The sequence below is a fragment of the Uloborus diversus genome, chromosome 5 (genome assembly GCF_026930045.1).
Source record: "Uloborus diversus isolate 005 chromosome 5, Udiv.v.3.1, whole genome shotgun sequence".
NCBI lineage: Eukaryota > Metazoa > Arthropoda > Arachnida > Araneae > Uloboridae > Uloborus > Uloborus diversus.
The window spans coordinates 100,250,767-100,270,487 of NC_072735.1; the positions used below are offsets into that span (position 1 = coordinate 100,250,767).

General features: G+C 33.2%; 1 protein-coding gene across 4 annotated transcripts in view; it reads right to left on the reverse strand.

Moving 5' to 3' along the window:
* Positions 1-19,721, reverse strand: part of LOC129223396 (rab11 family-interacting protein 3-like) — a 205,483-nt gene that overhangs the window by 122,204 nt on the left and 63,558 nt on the right. For all 4 annotated transcript variants that reach the window (XM_054857990.1, XM_054857988.1, XM_054857989.1 and 1 more), the window contains exon 2: positions 3,022-3,159. In XM_054857990.1, coding sequence (XP_054713965.1) covers positions 3,022-3,159 — 138 coding nt within the window. The remainder of the gene's footprint in view (positions 1-3,021; positions 3,160-19,721) is intronic.

Consider the following 19,721-nt stretch of genomic DNA (forward strand, 5'->3'; position numbering starts at 1 on the left):
TAATAACAATTAGCAATAAATTTACAAAAAAATTATGGGAAAATAATAATTATAAATATTTACACATTTTTTAACACTTACAATATCCTAAACTAATAATAATGTTACAGAGAGCGGCTATGGAAACTGTTCACTTGTGCCCTAGATGTTGTGTTCACAAGTGCTCCATCGTATACTTTAGAGCTAACTCGCAAAAATAAATAATTTTTCATTTAATAAAAAAATTTAAACATTGTCATAAATTTACTTAAATGTTCATACAATGCAGGGTGCCCACAGGGGGGGGGGGCGGGGGTATTATGGCGCGAATTGCGCCGTCAAAATGGGGGGGGGATTTTTTTAAAACTTTATTTATATAAATTTATTTATTGATTTATTTTTAATTAAAATTATTTATTTTATTTTACTTATTCTATTTATATTTTATTTCATTTATTCACTTAGTTTATGTGTCTGTGTGTGTATGTCACTGGCGTAGCACAGAGCTTTTCAAATAAAATAATAATGACAATAATAATTAAAAATAAATGAATAAAAAAAGTTTTAAAAGTAAAATAAAAATAATAAAAAAAGTAAATTAAATTTTAAAAAATGAAAAAAGTAACCTAAATAAAAAAAAAGTAAATTAAAATTTTTTAAAAATATAAAAAAGGGAAAGAGGGTTGAGAGTTTTTTTGGGGGGGGGGGGGATTGGCGTCATTGAACTTGGGGGAGATGGGCACCCCTGATACAATGGTTCGTAATACTTAGATTTAGATTAGCAGTTAGTTTTAAAAATGTTTTCACGTAAAGAAGACAGTGATACATTTTTTTCAACACCTGCTAAAACAAAGAACTTGCCACCACAGAACGTAAAATGGCTTATTGGGGGCTCTAAATTTTTGTCCAAGAGGTGCAACTGGTAGTGTCTTTATTTGAGAATTTTTCCAGATTTTTTGCTTGAAGTGATCTTAGTTAAACATGCCATGTTCACATGTGCCCCGTGTTCACATGAGCGCCCTTTTTCCCTGCATACGTAAATACAAAAACAAATAGCTAGTAGCTTGCCAGAGTACTGATATCTTTAATTCTATATGGTTCCACTAGACGACGCAGTAATTCAAAGTACTTTGTAAATGTAGCATTTTTTCAGAGAAAGTTTAGTATTTTTCTGCTTCGAAATCTGGCAATCCTGCCACCGATATCTTATTAACGCCCCCGTAGTAATAAAAAAAAAAAACATTAAAGATGCATATAGTTAAATCTTCCGGAAAGTTTATTTGTCTGAAAATGTGATAAATTTATTAGAATAAAAATGGGAGAAAATATTTTTGCCTGTTTTGCTGACGCAAAATTTCGTTTCTCCATTCCCCCCTCCCCCCTAGTTCCCGTTGTTTCGCCAACATGAAATCCCTAAATATTTTAAAAGGTAAGATTGAAAGGGAAAAACAAGGGGAGATTTTTCGGATCGTCGAAAAGTAGGGGACAACTTTCAATGTTTATCTACAAGAAATAACAAAAGGTTCTGTTAAAGGTTACTTCAGAGCAAAAATCCAGTAAGAGCTTTGTTAGAAATTTTTTTCTTCGCAAATTTTTTCGCATCAAGATAAATTAATTTCAAAGCTTTCGATATCCTTTTCAAAAATATACATTAATATATCTGACAAGTTTCAGCGAAAAAATCCGTAGTTCAATTTCTTTTCAACTCCAAGGACGTGTAAGGACAACCCATTTTTTATTTATCGATTAGAATAAGACTTTTTTCAAGAACAACATTTGCAAGAAGCGTATCGTTGACCTCTGGACTAATTGATCGGATTGCTAGTTTTCTACGAAACAGTGCAGAAAGTAGCTATTTTTTTCGTTTTATTTTCGGTCAGTTGCTTGGATACGAATGCATTCTAGTAACACTGGCTTCCGCAACGGGGCTAAACATAAGAAATTATGGATTTCCGATCGGTGGTAAAACCAGATTTCGCGGAAGAGAACGTTGAAAGCTACAAAACTACATATGTAATGCGCCTGGTGCGCATTTTCTGTAAATAAATGAGATTGTGTTTAAGAGATTCGTATGTAAAAAGGGCTGTTTGAAAATGAATAAAGAAGTTATGAAAAGTACGAACATGATTTTTTTTAAAGTCAAAAATACTAATGTAGTCCACAATTACCATCAAACGCCCAGTTCATAACAGGAGAATTCATAACTAAAGAACGACCTATCAATTTTTATTCAAAAAAAAAAAAAAAGGTTCAAAACATAAAAAGCATTAAATAATCCAACACAATTTCTATCTCCAGTGATTTCATGGAGGATTTTTATAGCTAAAAAACGTGTTAGAAAACTTTTTTTTTCTTCTAATGGAGCTATGTCGGGCGCCTAAGCCTTTCGACCCTGTGTGATCCTCCGATATGGCATCCAGTTTTTCATATGTCAATGGAACAGATGATTTTGACGACCAATTTCCACCAGATGAAGGCGGGCTCTCTTCGACGCCAAACTTCAGTAGGGATTTAGTTTTGCCGGGGCATTCAAAGCCGAACGAATACTCAAGGAATCTTTTACATGCTGCATAATCATACGATAAGGACGCTGACGATTTTCCGCAGCATGAAAATTCACCGACTGGTTATCGCAAGTCAGAACCCAGAACCAAGACCGAGAAGACCAGCGCCTTAACAACCACGCAACCTAGTCGACGTGTTAGAAAATGTAAACGCATCCAATGTACTTTTCGTTTCGTGACAACAAACGTCATCGTGTAAACAAACTTTTTTCCCATTTTTTTCAAAATTGAATTCACGGGTAAAATTTTTTGGTAAAAGCTTTTTAACTGAATTGATCCTAATCCCAGGTTTCTGAATTTCATTTCACGCTCAATAATATTATTTTATTCTGAATCATGTAAGTTAAAACAAAAGGTAACCCATACACAGTGCTTTTACCCTACACCTCAACTGAAGCAACAGAAAACGTGGGGGCTATGAAAGACCCCTGTTGGGAGCTTTCTCAGAGCACAGATTAAAAAGTATGGAATGTCTTACCTGTTGGCATCGCAAGGCCGCTTCTTCCAAACTTGTGCCTTTATTCTGAAGGGCGGATGCCACCCCTCTGCAGAAGTCTGGAAACGTGACGACGCCATGTTTGTTCGGATCGAGGTATTCAATTAGATGTACAATTTCCTGTGAAATGGAACAAAGAATATTATGTAGAGGTATAGTAACATACAAATATATACAGTTGGCTCTCTATTTAACGACTTTCAAAGGACCACAAAAAATCGTCCTTAAGTAGAATGCGTCCTTAAATAGAATGCTTCTAAAACTACAGCGGAGCATCCGGGACCGTGAAAAGTTATCTTTAAATAGAGAAAGTTGTTAAACAGAGAGACAACTGTGCTACACAACTATACACATATAGGAAGGAATGCACACTCACGACCACAAAATACTTCTTCCAGAACAAAAATTTTGGTTCCCAAATACAAATGTGAAACCTGTGTGTAACAATACTGTCAATAACAATAAACCTGTCTATAACGATATTTTCTTTTATCCCGGAAAAAGCCTCATTTACCTGCCTATAGCAATAGTCACATCTCAGATGCACCTGTCGATCACGATAATTATGTTTTTTTTCCTTCAAAATTTTTTTATAATTATCACAGCTTTTTATCTCTTAAAAAATTACGTCCTGAATATGAGATAACAAAAGATAGAAGATCAATCTGATAAAATTAAAGACAATTTAGGAAAAAACTAAATTGTACTGACATGCAACTGATTAAGAATTAAAACAAATTGATGCCAATGAAAAATTTAAAATTTCTTGGCCAATCAAATCAAAGTCACTTTTTTCTTTAAAAAAAAGAACAACATTGAAAATGCAGTAATGAAACGTAACGTTATATACCAAACGAAAACACCAGAAAAGTGCCATTAATGGCGATGTTGACCAAACTTTTATTGGGTAAAAATGTTCCGAATGCTGGTAGAAAAATTTCCTTGCCTATTTCGTATATATGTTCCCAAATTTTATTTACATTAGCTATAAAAGCATAAAATTGCTAGATTTTTAAATTACTTATTCTTAAATTACTATTATAATTTTATGTATAATCTAATTTTTAAGTTACTTGGATCAGGTTTTTTTTCTTTTCTTTTTCTTTTTTTTTTTTTTTTGAAAATAAAACTCAATACATCGTATGCACGTGACATATAAGCTGAAGGGGAAGTTTGGACAAATGATAAAACTTTCTATAACGATAACTTGTCAATAAAAAGATATTTTTAGGTTCCAACAAACAGGGTTTACTGTATTTACTTAGTTTGTTTTAACCTTTAACAAAATTACTTTTAAGAGGGAAAGAAGAAAAAGGATGAGAAATATCGCAATGCATCTATCTTTAATAATACGATTCCTTTCCATCTCAAAATTATTATGCTGTTTCATATATTCAAATTAAATTTATCGAATCTATTACTGTTTTGCAGTAGTGCATTTGTGACTGAAAAGAAGGTCGACAAACAAAAATCAGTTGAAACTCACAACCGCGAAATTGCACAATTTCCACAAATAAGAAAAATTCTTTGCATGGTCCTTTGTGAAAAATAACAATAAAAATTAATAATATACAGTAAAGTAAGTAGAATTCCCCTGCTATAGTAACATTTTGTATTGATTGTTTACAAAGTTTTGACAGTTCTTCAAAAGAGGTCTTGTATTTCCCTGCGCTCATAAAAAATTTTAAAACAATAAATCAAAATTGATTAAAACAATCAATTTTCAATATCGAAAAGTGAGACTCGAAAAGTTCTTAAAGCCTAGTTTATTTATTTATTTTTTTTTGAATTTAACCGAATTATTTAACGAAAAAAAAATCTAGTTATTAAAATCTGACGGTAGAATATTTCCATTTCATTACTATTGTGCTTAATAATGCAAGTTGGAAAAATTCCCAATTCGACTTCTTACTTCTTCATTCCCATATAAATATAAAGTATTTGATAGATTATAATACCCATAAATTACTTGATGAATTGCGAGATATCGTTCAATCTAGGGTAAGTGGGGTCTGAACTCTATCAACGCGTTAGAATTCTAAGATTTGCAATTGTGAATGGCATTGCGAAAAAAAGCAAACGATTATGGTTTCGTGGAAACAAAGCAGCATTCGAATTGAATAAAAGTTGGGATATTGGCAGGAAGTTATCATGGTAATTTATGGAACATTTGGAAAAGCACGCCAGCATAGACTAATGGTGGGCGTAAGAAGGAAATGGTGGCGATATCGCAAATGCTTGTAAATTCAGAAAGTTAAATCTATTGAGCGAAAACTTTATTATCCTGTAGAAGATAAGTGAAAAATCCAAGAAACTCGCCTTAACAACTTTTTGAAACAATAGAAAAAAATGAAGCACCTGCAGTTAATAAAAACTGATAACGAGAGAAAGACAATCTCGTGTTTTTTTTTTTTTTTTTTTTTTTAAATCAATTGCAATACAGCAGACAATTGCCTAAAGATATAATTAATTAATAAGAACAATGAAAAATAAGTACGCAGGAAAAAATGAATCTTGATGATGAATGAACTCAAAAATCGTCAAGCCAACTTCCGAACTTTTGGCGAAACATAATGCTGGTTTATATGTGTTTTTGTTAATTCAGCAGAAGTTTGAATAGCGTTCAACAATCCTTCGGACTCGGGAAAATTAAAAAAGTTTGCGTCTTAAAATGCAAGAAATTAGCATAATTTAAAACTTTTAGCTTCAACATGGGCAATTTTACGCACAGTAAAGAGTTATTCACAAAGCAAATAACGCGGTTCTTTTTTCTTACTCTTAACTAAATGCACGAATCTATGAGTAAAATAAGTTTTCATTCTTTAAAAAGTTTTACGACGAGTAATACCATTTTTTGTGGGCGCTTTAAACCAAAACGTAACGAAAGAATTGGAAGAAATTTTTTACCGCGTGACACTTATGTAAGAATTGACAGGATTCCAACCAATTTCGGAATACCAATAGTCCCCAATGGTTATGAGCATTAGTGGCGATTAGTTTTTTTCGTTAATTGCTCAAACGGGGTAGCACAAGACAACCGCCGGTCTTATAATCTCCATTTCTTAGCACTCTGAAAATGTCTATGCAACCTGGAACTTTAGTGTTAGATGGCTATGGTGTTGACTTTCCTCTCTAATAAAACTAGGCAACGAAATTTTTAAATTTATTGACCCCTTTTTTTTTTTTTTTTGAGCAATCACGATTGCTTATTGTTCTCACTTGACTGTTTTGATGTCCTATGATTACCTCCCCCCCCCCGCCTCCCTCTGCAGCACCACCGTCAACCGGCCCCTCCTAATGCTGCTCCTCTAGTGAAAACCAGCTCCAGGTCGCTTCAATATCCTACACACACACACGTATACATACACGCACCTACACACACGTATACATACACGCACCTACACACACACACACACGCACCCACACACACAAACACACATACATACAGACACCTACACACACACAAATATATACACACAAGCACATACACACACATATACAGAACTACCCACACACTCATGCCTGCACACAGACACAAACACATGCCTGCACACAGACACAAACACACACGCATACATACATATACCTACACACATACCCACACACACACTCATGCCTGCACACAGACACAAACACACACGCATCCCTATGCAAACACACTCGTGATTGCGAAAAACATAATTTGAATTCAAGATGTCAAAATTCAAATTAATTTTTTTAATATATATTTTTATTTATTTATTTTTCGAACAGGCATTTTTTTCGCTATTCTCATGAACAGCATAAAATTATGAGCAATTGTTTTCCGCTCAGATAAAAGGATAATGTCTGTTCATCTAATACACAGCTTTGATAGGAAGGCTGATTATACTATATAAAATATTAACTTTCTCTTGCTCTACACATTTTAATCGTTATATGTGTACAGGATCAAATTTACAAAATCTTTAATCACATTCAAAACTTAAGTGGTCAACATATTGTTTAAATCACAGCTCTGAATGAAATCAAAAATGCTCATACATTTTTAAATAATTTCATGTTGAAGTTCAGATACTTTTTAATAGTAGAATTTCAACAACCTTAGTTGACACAATTATTTAATACAGCAAATACGGCTCGAACTTTTTGTTTTCTTTTCAAAAATATCTAAGTCATAAAACCATTTTGATGAAATCTATAGTTTATGAAAACAAAAAAAGAACTTTCTATTTCTAAAGAGTTACGGAGAAATAATTTTCAAAATGAAAGAGTTAGCTAGTGGTTATCATCAAGTGCCAAACCATGCGTAGTTTAACTCGAGTGTTTACTGAAGCAGAGAAACAATTCGTGCAGGCATCAAAATGCGAGAACCAATTTTCTATAATGGATTATTTTATTTCGCTATTCAATTTAGTTTTATTTTCTTCCACTTAATACAACGGATGATTTATCGATCATACTATTTTAGTAAATTAATTAATTCGTATTGAAGCATGATTTTTTTTTAATCCAATAGTTTATCAAAAGCTGGCACGTCTTAAGCCATTTGACAGTGAAGCTGAAGGCAAAGAAGAATGTGCTCTACAAATTACAAGTTATTTAAAAAAAGAATACATTGCTCTGATTTATATTTTGTACACTTCTAATTTTTATACATATTTGACCGCAAGGAACTCTCGTTCTTTCTCAAAATCACGGCTCCAACATTGATGGAGATGGAGATAGAGGAGTGTACTACAGCAATGGGGACCGGTCAGGAAAAAATAATAGCAAAGCTTGTTTCTATGTAGTTATTTCTAAGCTAGGAAAAACTAGAAGAGAGCCCGTAAATTGATCTGGTCAAGGCTCCCCAGAATGAGCATGAGGTCCATGCTCAAAGACATTAATTATTACAAGTTTCATCATGGAAGTTTTTTTAGAGGGCATAATTACGTGGGGAGCTAAGTATTTTCCTTACTTTTATAAGATTTAAAAAAAAATACAAAATACTAAAATATCCTTTAATAGTTTCTAAGAAAACGATGAAATGACTCTTCAGAGAACTGAAAACTAAAATTTGCCAGCAATAAATGTAGTTGCTTGCAAACAAAAGCTACAACAAAAATAAAATTGCACACGCATACATTGGTAGCTTTGTTCAGTTTTTTGTAGAGTACCTACAGTATACATCAACTAACAATTGCGAAAGTTAATTTCAAGTTCTAAATATTTTCGTTTGTTGTAGAAATTGTTAAGAAGAATTTCAAGAAACATTGAAAAGGAAACAAACGTTAAAATTTGCTCCATTAAAAATTTTAAGTAAAAAATAAAAGACGAAAGACCAAATCCTCACGAAAATCAAATGAAAACGCAGCATTTATTTTGTCAATGAATGCAAAGAGTCGATTTCGATTAATGAAATAGTATATCACTAGGCAATAGCTCCAAAATATGGCCACTTACGTAGCATTTTGTTTGTTTTCAATCGCTGCATGACAGCAATAAGTTACAAGTGTAATATTATTCATCACATAAAAAAATTTAATCAGCAAAATTTAGCTGTCCATGCATATAATTAGTTCAAATATACTATGCTTGAGGCATTTTTATAACCCAATTACATATTTATTGCGACTGCACAATGGATTAATAAAACGAACAGCAATAAAATCGTCCACACGCTATAAGAGTTCGACCTTAATACTTGGTGCTGTTCTCATCAATTGTGTGACAATTCCAGCTAATAGACCTCAGACACGAATAAATGTGACTGTGGATATAAACTTATGTGCAAGAAAAGTAGGTCGAGGCAATGAAACTAGAGGAATATTTGAATTAACAAGGATTGTTGAAAAGTTTCACAGGACTAAGACAAGATGTCACATTGTTTCTTTTGTTCTGCAATAGATATTTTAAGAACTATTACGTAATCAGTTCGTTAAGCCTTGGAATATTGAGACTTTAATGTATCGTATAAAGAAGAAATCGTCAACATCATCATAGGCTCGACAACCCATTGTGGGTCCTGAACTTCTCCAGAAGTTTCTTCCAGTTCGCTCTAATTTTCGCCTGACTTCTCCAATTCGAGGATTTGATAGTTTTAAAATCTCCTTCCAAACATACCAGCCATTTAATTTTTGGTCTTCCTCTTGGCCTTTTGCCAGTTGGTCTCGCATTTAGAATCTTAATTGGGGTGGACTTAAGGGACATGCAGATGACATGTCCTGCCCATCTCATTATTTGCAACTTAATGAATTTTATCACGTCTATACCTCGATAGTATCTGTACAGTTCAAAGTTATACCTTTTTCTCCATGCTCCATTTATTTCCACTCCCCCGAACATACCACGTAGAATTTTTCTTTCAAAAATTGACAAAAGAGACCTGTGCTTTTGGTTCATTGCCCGTGCCTCTGAACCTGCCCGTTAAAATTGGCCAAATGATGGCTTTATGAAGTAAATTTTTTTGTTTTTGTCTCAGTAAGTTTAGATTTTAAGTATTTTTTCATACCATAATAGTTGCAGCAATTATCTTTGATTTATTTCCGGTCCTAAATCATTATGGAAAATTTACTTCGGTCTTAAGGTATTTAAAGCTGCTTACAGAAACAAATCTATAAGGGCCAATTGTTAAGTGGGAATTAAGATTAGAATTGTTTTGTGGAAAATTGCTTTATTTACGGCAAGAGCGCTTACGCTCCCTAGCATGAACTCGAATCAAGCGTTCAGTCGCCACTGAATTACCGTCGATGAATGTAGGATTTCCATGCTTTGATGTGACGAAAGTCACCCATTTTGATGGGACTTACACTCCCTGTTTTTGATATAAGTTATTTAAGTGCACTGTATATACGTTCAAATTAACAGTTCTTAGTTAAAATGTTTTTCTAACCTTCAATAAGCTTTTGTTGATTTTTGAATTTGATGTGGCAAGCCACTGAGCCAATTGCTTCTGTTTTGCTTAGGAAACATCGTATATTTTGTTTTGCTATGATTAATAGTAAGATTCATTTTATTTGGCCCTTGTTTTAGCGCTAAGAATGCGCTAAGGGCACTTGGACTCCGCGCTATCAAATGAAGATCGTCAGCAAATTCTAAAACTTGTATGCTTTTATGAAAAAAGAAAAAAACAAAGAAAAATCCCCATAGCACATCACATAAAAAACATAGGTCTTTAAATATTCTAATTGATTGTATGGCTATTTTTTTTTTTAATCAATGATTCATCTTTCACAAGTGACCGGCTGCTCCTACATTGTGAATGGGATTGCCGTTTGGCAAATAAGTATGTGAAAACCCACCTTTGTAGAACAATCGATAAAGAAATGTAATTCTGCAACAGGCAACTTCCTACCATTGAACACCTAAGACTTAATTTTGTCCTTGAAATAGGTCATCAATGGTTGCGAATAGTTGAGCAATACACGAATGAGGAAGGATTTACTGGTTTCGGTTTTAAGTACTCAGTTGAAGTTAGCATAGTCGAGTCCCGACTTAAGCGAGGGATGCGTTCCAAGACTCCTCGCGTAAGTCCAAATTTCGCGCTGTGTAAAAATATATGCTTTGAATTTTTTTAGAAGCATACCAAATTTTTTTAGACACTTATAAACACCCTCAAACTGCTTTAAAGCATTCCTCAACTATACACTACAGTTTCCTACACAAAGAAATGAACTTTTACTGTATTTAAAAAATAAAAACTGCTTAACATGAAATACAAGGTGCATAAAATGAATGGTCAATGGGGGGAAAAGACATAAAATAAAACAACACGGCACGCAAAGTATGAAGAAAAAAAAAATGCTGCATTATAATAGTGTTGTACAGTAAATACAGTAGCAATATTTATGAGTTAAAAAATGAAGATAATGTTGATTTAAGCCCCATGATAAGATCGTCATTCTTATCAAACACATTTTTAAATACGGATGCTTTTATAACGTTTCAACTTGTGGCAACAGTCCCTCCTCCTGATCTATTTAATCCACAATACAAGAGCAGCTTCAATTTCAATATTTATGTTGAGAGACTGCTGTGCAAGCTTCAGTATTGAAACGAAATTCTGAAATTTTAAGGATATCTTTTTGTTTTGAATTTTAATTGTACTTATGGAAGATTCACTCATACTTATTGCCGCACCACCCCTACCGTCGACTTTTTTTTTTTTTTTTTGTTTACTTTGCAGTTGTAGCATATCGAGATTCTTAGCTCTTTTTTTTAATCAGAAACTTTTTTTTCTTCCCATCTTCACTAACTTTAGATGAAGGTACCACTAAGGTGCCATTATATTTCAACTTTTAGACTAATTTGGTGTGGAAACTTTCGCTGTCACGCTGTCAGTGATGCTTAAAGGGATATGTAATAACATTCACGAAATCAATGTTTAGTAGCCAATAACGAAGCCGATACTTCCTTCCAAAAAAATTCTTATTGTGAACTAAAAATTCGCGTTCACTGTAAAATTTGTTACTTGTGAAAAATTCGCGTTATAGTCATTTCGCGTAAGTCGTTGTAGCGTGAGTCGACTGTATTAGTCAAATAAAAAGTAATGCCACAAGGTTTTTTTTATCATAACTCTGTAGCCTCGTTTTGGTGAAAAATCTGAAAAAAAACATTCATCAAAAAATACGAATCAAATCTAAAATACATTGCTGTTTTACGAAATGAAAAGTATGAATATTATTTTTGTTAACTTATAAGGTTAAACATATAAGGCAAGGAACTGTAACTATTGAACTCAGATTTATATCTTCGAGAGAAGCTGACAAGTAACATCACAGGCTAACCGTGTAACATTACAGGGAAACAGTAAATTTATGAATAATATCAAACCCTAGACCCCAAATTACTAGAGATCCCCGCATCCCTGTTTGTGCTGCGTAATTATGACCTCCTCTTGTGATTTGTGTGTCATCCTTAGATAATAGCCGATGATCGATTAATTTGCGTGTTTCAACAATGAAACTCGCGCCACGGCATGATGATTTGATAATGTGTGTCGGTAATGTTTAACATGCAGGGAAAGGCTTTATTGTGACATGGCTGAACTGGATCCGGTAACTTAACTGTTTCATTGGTAAGACTGTGTCATTTCAGGGGAATGAAGAAACGAAAAAAATGGCCAACAATGAACGCTACCTACTGGAGTTAAGGGTTAATCCACTGGAGTAAGGGTTACAATTTCAACTATCAAAATATCACCAAACAGGCAATGGCTTCGTTCAAATGTAGAAGCAGTTTTCACCCGTCACACATTTGACGGGCAATTTTCTAGTATTTTAATAATGAATCTCTCCAAAACCAGAAGCTGGATCTGCACTTGCATGCAAACAAAAGATGGGAGGATCTAGTCCAGAGCTGTGGCCCCAATCCTTCCATTGCAAATCCTGTTGATAAATCTATTTTTCTAAGAGTTCACACTTCACTCCTCCATCACCCGGAAATATAGGCGCAAAGGTTCATTTGGGAAAATAAATCAAGCAATATATGTACAATGTACATTGTTTACATGTGTTAGTATCAGGAATGAAAGTTAAAGATTTGCGTAAATTTAAATTTCATCACCTGAAGCAACCCTTTTTTTAGTTACTGAAGCAAACGGTCTAATACATTATCTTCGTCAATATTAAGTCAACGGAGAAAGTAATTTTGCTTTTCACTCGAACTATATTCTCCATTTCTTAGTAACAAAACAGAAAATATACTCGGAAGTCTACAGTTTTTTTATTTTGTTTTTCATTTTTGTGTGTGTATGGGGGGGGGGCAGATAACTTCTAAAATTATTGGTACTGAAAAAAAAAAATACTTCGCACTAACATTTACATTGTTTGATAGGTTAAAAAAAAAAAAAAAAACAAATAACGACAAAATAACCAAAGCATAAAATTGCTTTGTACACATTCTAGCTTAAAAGTTCGTTACGTTAAAATTTATTCAGAGAAGATGTGCCAATCAGTTAGATCAGGATTGATATAGAATTCAAAACTCCTCATGGGTGTTGATCTTAAATTCGTAAGACAGTACGAAATTGAATGATAAATTGCTCAAATCAAAAAATGAAGCATGAAAATGAAGTGACCTGGCAAAGTTCTTTCGAAGACACAGACATCAGCAACATTGGATAAATCAAAAATCACCCGGTCGAACGAAAAGGCAGGGCCAGATATAGATATTTTAGGATAACAGGCCAGACGCACCTGCAGGCAGAGGCGCTCCGAACTTAAACTTTTGGGAGAGCGGAACTCCAAATTTCGCCGAATGATGATAGTTTTGTCGAATAGAACTCACACTTTTGCCGAAAGATGATATTTTTGCTGAATCGTCAGACAAAATTTGCCAGATAAGGAAATTTTTGGGAGGTCACAAGGACTCCCGTGATCTCCCATCTAGGCGCCTGCAGGGACCTCCTTGAACAGTACATACGAAGTAAGTGCAACAGAATTGCAACCGTACACTTATTTTGTTATTGCATACGCTACAGTCACATTACTATATACACTTCATACATTGCTCTTGATTTCAAGTACAGTAGCAAACAAAATAAAGCCACATTTTGGTACAATTTTCTCATGTGGTCAGAAAATGTTTTGGTGCCCCAGGGCTGAGCTTCAAGGGCTGAAAAGTATATCAGGCCCTTGATGTTAGGATCCCCTGAAGCACACATTTAAACAACTTTTACTCCTCTGTCGAAAGAGCTGTTGCAACGAGATGATGTATTTGGTAAATTTGAAACATCAGATTACAAAATAAGTTTTCTAAACGTTCCGCCTCAGAAACCAGCAGCCCTTTGAATGAAAATACGTATATCCTTTTCTTTTACTCAGAAAACAAACGCAGAAAAGAGGAAACCTTTCGTAACAGGCATAACTAAACATTACTTTTATGAGAATAGACAAAGCTGGTTTTCATTATATAAACCTTGAAACGTATTGAATAACTCTGACAAGACAGTGTGTATGAAGTCAATGCCATGGCTTCCAGCCAAAACTAGGACATTATTCAATGCACCTCGCCTCAGTTGAAAATTACACAAGGGAACAATATTTTTGTTGCATTAATACATGTATAGTTTTGATTATACCTACATCGGGTATGGTGATTTCAAATCAGCAATCACTTTTGTTGCAAAAGCAACAGATTTGTAATTTTAGTTGTTTAAAATTATTTTTTTCTAAATGCCACACGTCAATAAACAGCCTAGGTTCATGTATACATGAAGTACCACCGTCGAATACACTCGCTGCCATCCAAAAATAACCGTCACTGCGCTGAATCTAATCGGTCTAATTAGAGGGTGATAGCAGATGTGCCTGATTTTTATTTTTCTTGCTAATACTCTTTAGGTTAATCATGCAGAAGTCGTAGTTCCTTGAATCGAGTTGTGTTTTCCCGCCAAATTATATTCCGAAATGTAAACCTTTTTACTCAAGTGAATTTTCAAAACTCTTGCTACAGACAGTGCTATTAAATTGCTTAAAAACTGTAGTTTGTAGAGAGAAACCAAATGTGGATTGGAAAAAGTATCTAAGGACCTTTTTGAACCATCAAAATAATTTTCGATGAATATTCATGTTTGGAATACTTAACTGAAAATAATATTAGACTTTTAAGATATGAAGCACAAATTACCTCATATTTAAACAGAAATCTTTATTATAACTTGTAACTTTTAATGAAGACGTACTCAAACAGAAATGCATCTTAAATTAAATTCGAAATATGAATATAAGCTTTTATTCCTGCCCTTACAATAAGCAAATTTTCTATTCAACTGTTTACAATCTAATTTTTTAATTGAATCACCTTTTATAAAAAACAGAGCTAAAGAACTTAACTTTTTTTTTTTTTTTTTGAAATACTGAAGAAATAGCAGACGGTTTTATATCAAAACTACGTATTTAGTCAAGAAAGTTGATCTTTGGAACAAAATTATTCATCATTGAATAGACAGTAATGCAGTTCGTTTTCATTACTACATTTGATACATAATATTTTTTTCGATGAATACTCATATAAACTAAATATTTCAATAGAACACTTAACCGAAAATAAAGTTTTACTTTTATAGTTCATACACTGTTTTGAGTTTAGTAAAATTATTGAGCAATCATAAATTGCTTAATATCCTCACTTGACCAAAGTTGATATTGCTCTGTATTTTCAGATTACCATGACGACGGTTATTTTTAATATTTATTAATACAGTGAAACTTTCGTTGCCATAGTTACAAATCGTCTGTGGTTTGATATCAATCATATTTTTTTCAGGCGAAACTTCATTTTTATACAAAATATTCAGATTACTAATTCCTATTGTTTAAGATTGATAAGAAATAAAAATACATAACGTTATGCACTGAAAATAATCTTTATGATAAGTGTACTGGTGGATATTAGCCATAAATATTTTTATCTTTATTACCACGTCCTAATCACTATTTCTTTTTTTATGGATATGTTACCCAATCTAGAAAATCAGCAGTCATAATATGATGGGTGCAAATTTGTCGGCCATTTCCATCCCATTCCATTTGCAGTAACAACAAATCCAACAAGTAGGGTCCAATCGCAATTCGTGATTGCGAAAAACATAATTTGATGTCAAGACACCAAAATTCAAATGAATGCTGGATTCGGGATGTTCATTTTTTAAATCTTTATTTCACCAAAGTAAATATATGCGTTTATTCACATCGACAACAATGCTATTTTTTTGTAGAAAGATAGGAATTTTTCCGGATAAGATCTTTTACTTCAGTTAAAATGGGTATGGTTTTGAATGCATAATATAGGGGGGGGGGCACATTCTTTGCATGCAGATAAAGCTGACACACATTTATAACCTAACTCCGCTAATCTATCTAGTCACGAAAGCTTATCCATGGAACAAAGGCACCATTCGAACAAATCCAAACTGCAGGAAAAATGACACAAACCCACAACAGAGATTAAAATAGAAGCACAACCGATCGTTCTCGGTGATGATGATCAATGAATCGCTTTTCATTTTCCCCATCGAGGCTAAATTATGCATGACTGGGTTAACAAAATGCTGCTCTTTAGACGAGTCGATAGGCTAGCTCACCAGAATAAATATCTAGGTCGACTTGTCCCAGTAGGTCATTCTTTTCGCTTTTATCAAGAGAAAGTAGACATTGAATACATTAAGATGGCAAATGAGTAGCAGAATATGTAAGGTACTCATTTTGGAAAAGTAAGGAGGAAAATTAATTCGAAACTTCTACCTATTTTAAGTCGTTTAGCCTAAGGGGCTTTAAAGATGATAAATTTTACTTTTCGTTTGTTTCACAAGCTTAAACTGTCCTGCGCACAACGCAATTAAATTGAAATGTTAAGAAAAATTAAAAGCGGCGATTGGTTTAGTCACGTGACGTGAAGCGGGACGTGTCAAGTCCAGCATAATTCTCTAAAACACAACGTTAAACAACGTGTAGGCAAAATATTCGAGCAAAAAAAATGTATTACCATTGATATCAAATGCAAAATCATTGAAAACGCTTTATCATAAAATAAGAAAAAAAAATGAAAAAACAAAGTAAATAAAGAATAAATAGTCAAGAAACAATTCGTACTTGATGGAACTGAAGATAGGAAATTAAATTTGAAAAAAAATGACAATTTTCGCTTTATTTACATTTTTTTACGTAGTCAACAAAATGATATTGTTAGCGAAGTAAATTTCCAGAAATTTTATGTTTGTGAGACAAAAAAAAAAAAAAAAAAGTTTAGTTTTCTATACATTTAGTTGGAATAATGAATGCTAAGTAAAAGATGATTGGTTTTAGTTAGTAGTTTAGTTGAATTTTATCAACGCACCAACTTTTTACGTGCACCAAGCACTGTATTTAACTTTTTACATTACATCAAACACTTGCAAGACAATACAAAAATATCGGACAGAAAGTAAAAGTTAAAATGAGTTTCCAGATGTTGAATCACAAGCAATAAAACTTTTATTATTTCTAAATTAAATACATTCATTCTATTCGCTTGGTAGATCTTGTTATAACCTACAGATGAACGTAAAACCCAAAACGCATACCGTATGAAAAAAAAAGACCGGTTTTGATAAATCTGTAATAAAAAATTTTAACACTTCCTATTACTCTTTCCCTCCCTCACACACTGAACTCCAAATTCACACACTGCGGACGATGTTCCCAGCTATCTCCAAACATGTACTTAATTTCTTTTGAATTATTTTGACCAAAAGATGTATATTTTTTAAATGAAAATACAAAATAAGTTTGTTTTGCGAAATGCCAAAGATTTTAACTTAGATGGTTGTCAGATTAAGAAAAGTTTAAGAAAGCTACACGACAACGAATTTCAAAATACCATAATGTTCACGAAAATTTGAACATGAATATTATTCTTAAACTTACTGTTTTCTGGCCATTAAAAGTTTCATACAGATAAATTGAAATGCCAGAAAATTCCTGGTATAAGCATCACAAAAAATATCATGCGGTGAATTCCGTTTTGACTAATTATCCAGTCATTGATCTGTATTCTAACGCGGTTGTTAATTGCTCGAAGGAATAAAATCTTAAGAGGTTCAAATGCGAACCGAAATCTAATTAGTAATCTGTGCTTTTTTTTTTCTTAATCTCCACAAATAATAAAAATTGTATTCAAATCTCACCCAATAGCAATCGCATTTAAAACTCTAAGGATTTTAATCTTTCACTAGCAATGAACAACCATCATTTTAGAGCAGTAGTGAATGGCGGTATAACCAATCGAAATGTGTAATTTTTTGTTTTTCAAAGTCATGAAAACACTGACACTTATAGATTGCAACTAATTCATTCAGGAAAACTATGAAATTCTCATCGAAACAATTGAAGAGAGAATACGGCTGAATAGCGAATACAGTGAAACCTGTGTATAACGATACTGTCTATAACGATAACCTGTCTATAACATTATTTTTTTTTTTTTTTTGGCCCCAGTAAAATGTCAGCATGAATAATCAAACTGTCTATAACGATAACCTGTCTATTACAATATTTTTTTTAGGTCCCAACAGTATCGTTGTAGACAGGTTTTACCTGTAGTTGCAAACGAATATTTAATCACGGTGCCAGATTTTCCATCACAAAAAGCTGCTTTACGCATAAAAAAAAAAATGCAGCAAATGATTTTCAGATCTAGGTCAAGAAGAGTATTTGAAACTAACAGTTCACAGTAACCCCGAGCACACGCCCACGCGAAATTTATTGCACGAAGGAAATCTAGAAGTTTAATGGGGTCAACCATTTTATTGGCAACCTGCAAGTTGCATGATAGCCTCGTATTTCACGCCTCAATGGTCAGTCATTTTATTTTTGCGGCTTCTTAAAATTTACATGAAAATCAAACTGTCGAAAGTTTTTCCAAGTAAGAAACAATGTTATGAAACTAGAAAATCTAGGAGTCGGAATTATCTATCCATACTATTTTAATATGAAACGCAGTATTTATTAATATCAATCACGTGTGTATGATCACTACTATTTCTTCGGTTGTAATTTATAATATACATATAAATACTACTTTTCATCAAATCAAAAAAATAAATAAATAAATAAATAAAAATAAAAAAACAGTAATCTTTTTGCGAAATGCTTATTCACTGCATGAAAACTCTGAATGAGTATTTATTTGGAATTATTTGAAAAGAAAAAAAAAAAAAAAAAACCTTGAAGAAGAAAAGGAAAACAAAAACCACTGGAAACGATCACTCTAAAACAAACAAATAAATGAGCATTTGATCAGAAAAATGTGCCTCTTAAATTTGCTTATAAATGTTACTTCACCAGGTCAACCATTTCAAATTTTTCCAGAAAGTGTCAAAGAGTACATAGTCAATGCAAAAAGTATTGGTAAATGGCAAAAACCAATCCCACCTATTGTAAATACATAGATTTTTTAAAGCCACGGAGGTAATTGTCTCCTTCTGACCCCACCAAATGACGGATCTGAATTTCACTCCTTGAATGAACTGACCTCCTTTGTCAAAAGTCAAACTTAAAAACATATTTTTATCATAAACTTCTGCCGTTTGAAGACAAACCATATGATCTGCTAAAGCTAGCACCACGAACACCAACAAACTTGAAGATGAGAAAAGATAAATGGAAAGGATAGGAAGCAGGAAGGCCGAGTTCAAACTTATCTTTCATAAGAACAACACAAAATTACGCTATTTTTTGCCCATAATGCAGTAAAGGACAACTCATTCATTGCTCTTTTTATCTTCTAATGGCCTCGGAACATGGAAAAAACGATAACAATTCACACCGCATTCACGCGTTCCGAAAAAGCGGCACGTGACCATTCCGCTTTGAAGGTTAGAATTTTTATCAGATCTAAAACGTGCTCTTTGGGGAACGGAGTTACAGGTGTCGTTCGCAGAATCAGATAGAGCTGATGCATCCATCAAAGGTGTTAGCAGAGGAATGTGGGGCAAAGTAAACTAGTTACTGTAGGCGCCGCTTAATGTGATCACTTTGGGACAAATATAATTTGATAACAATAACCGAAAAGAATCCAGGAGACACAAAATAATGATTCTTTTTCCAATTAAGGTGCATTTATTTTGTCAACCTCAAATTAAAATCACAATGCACTGAACGCAGTTTTAAATTATAAATTATTAAATTAACAGAATGGAAATTTCTGAATTATAAAAAGTTAAAGCTAAATTATGCAATTTT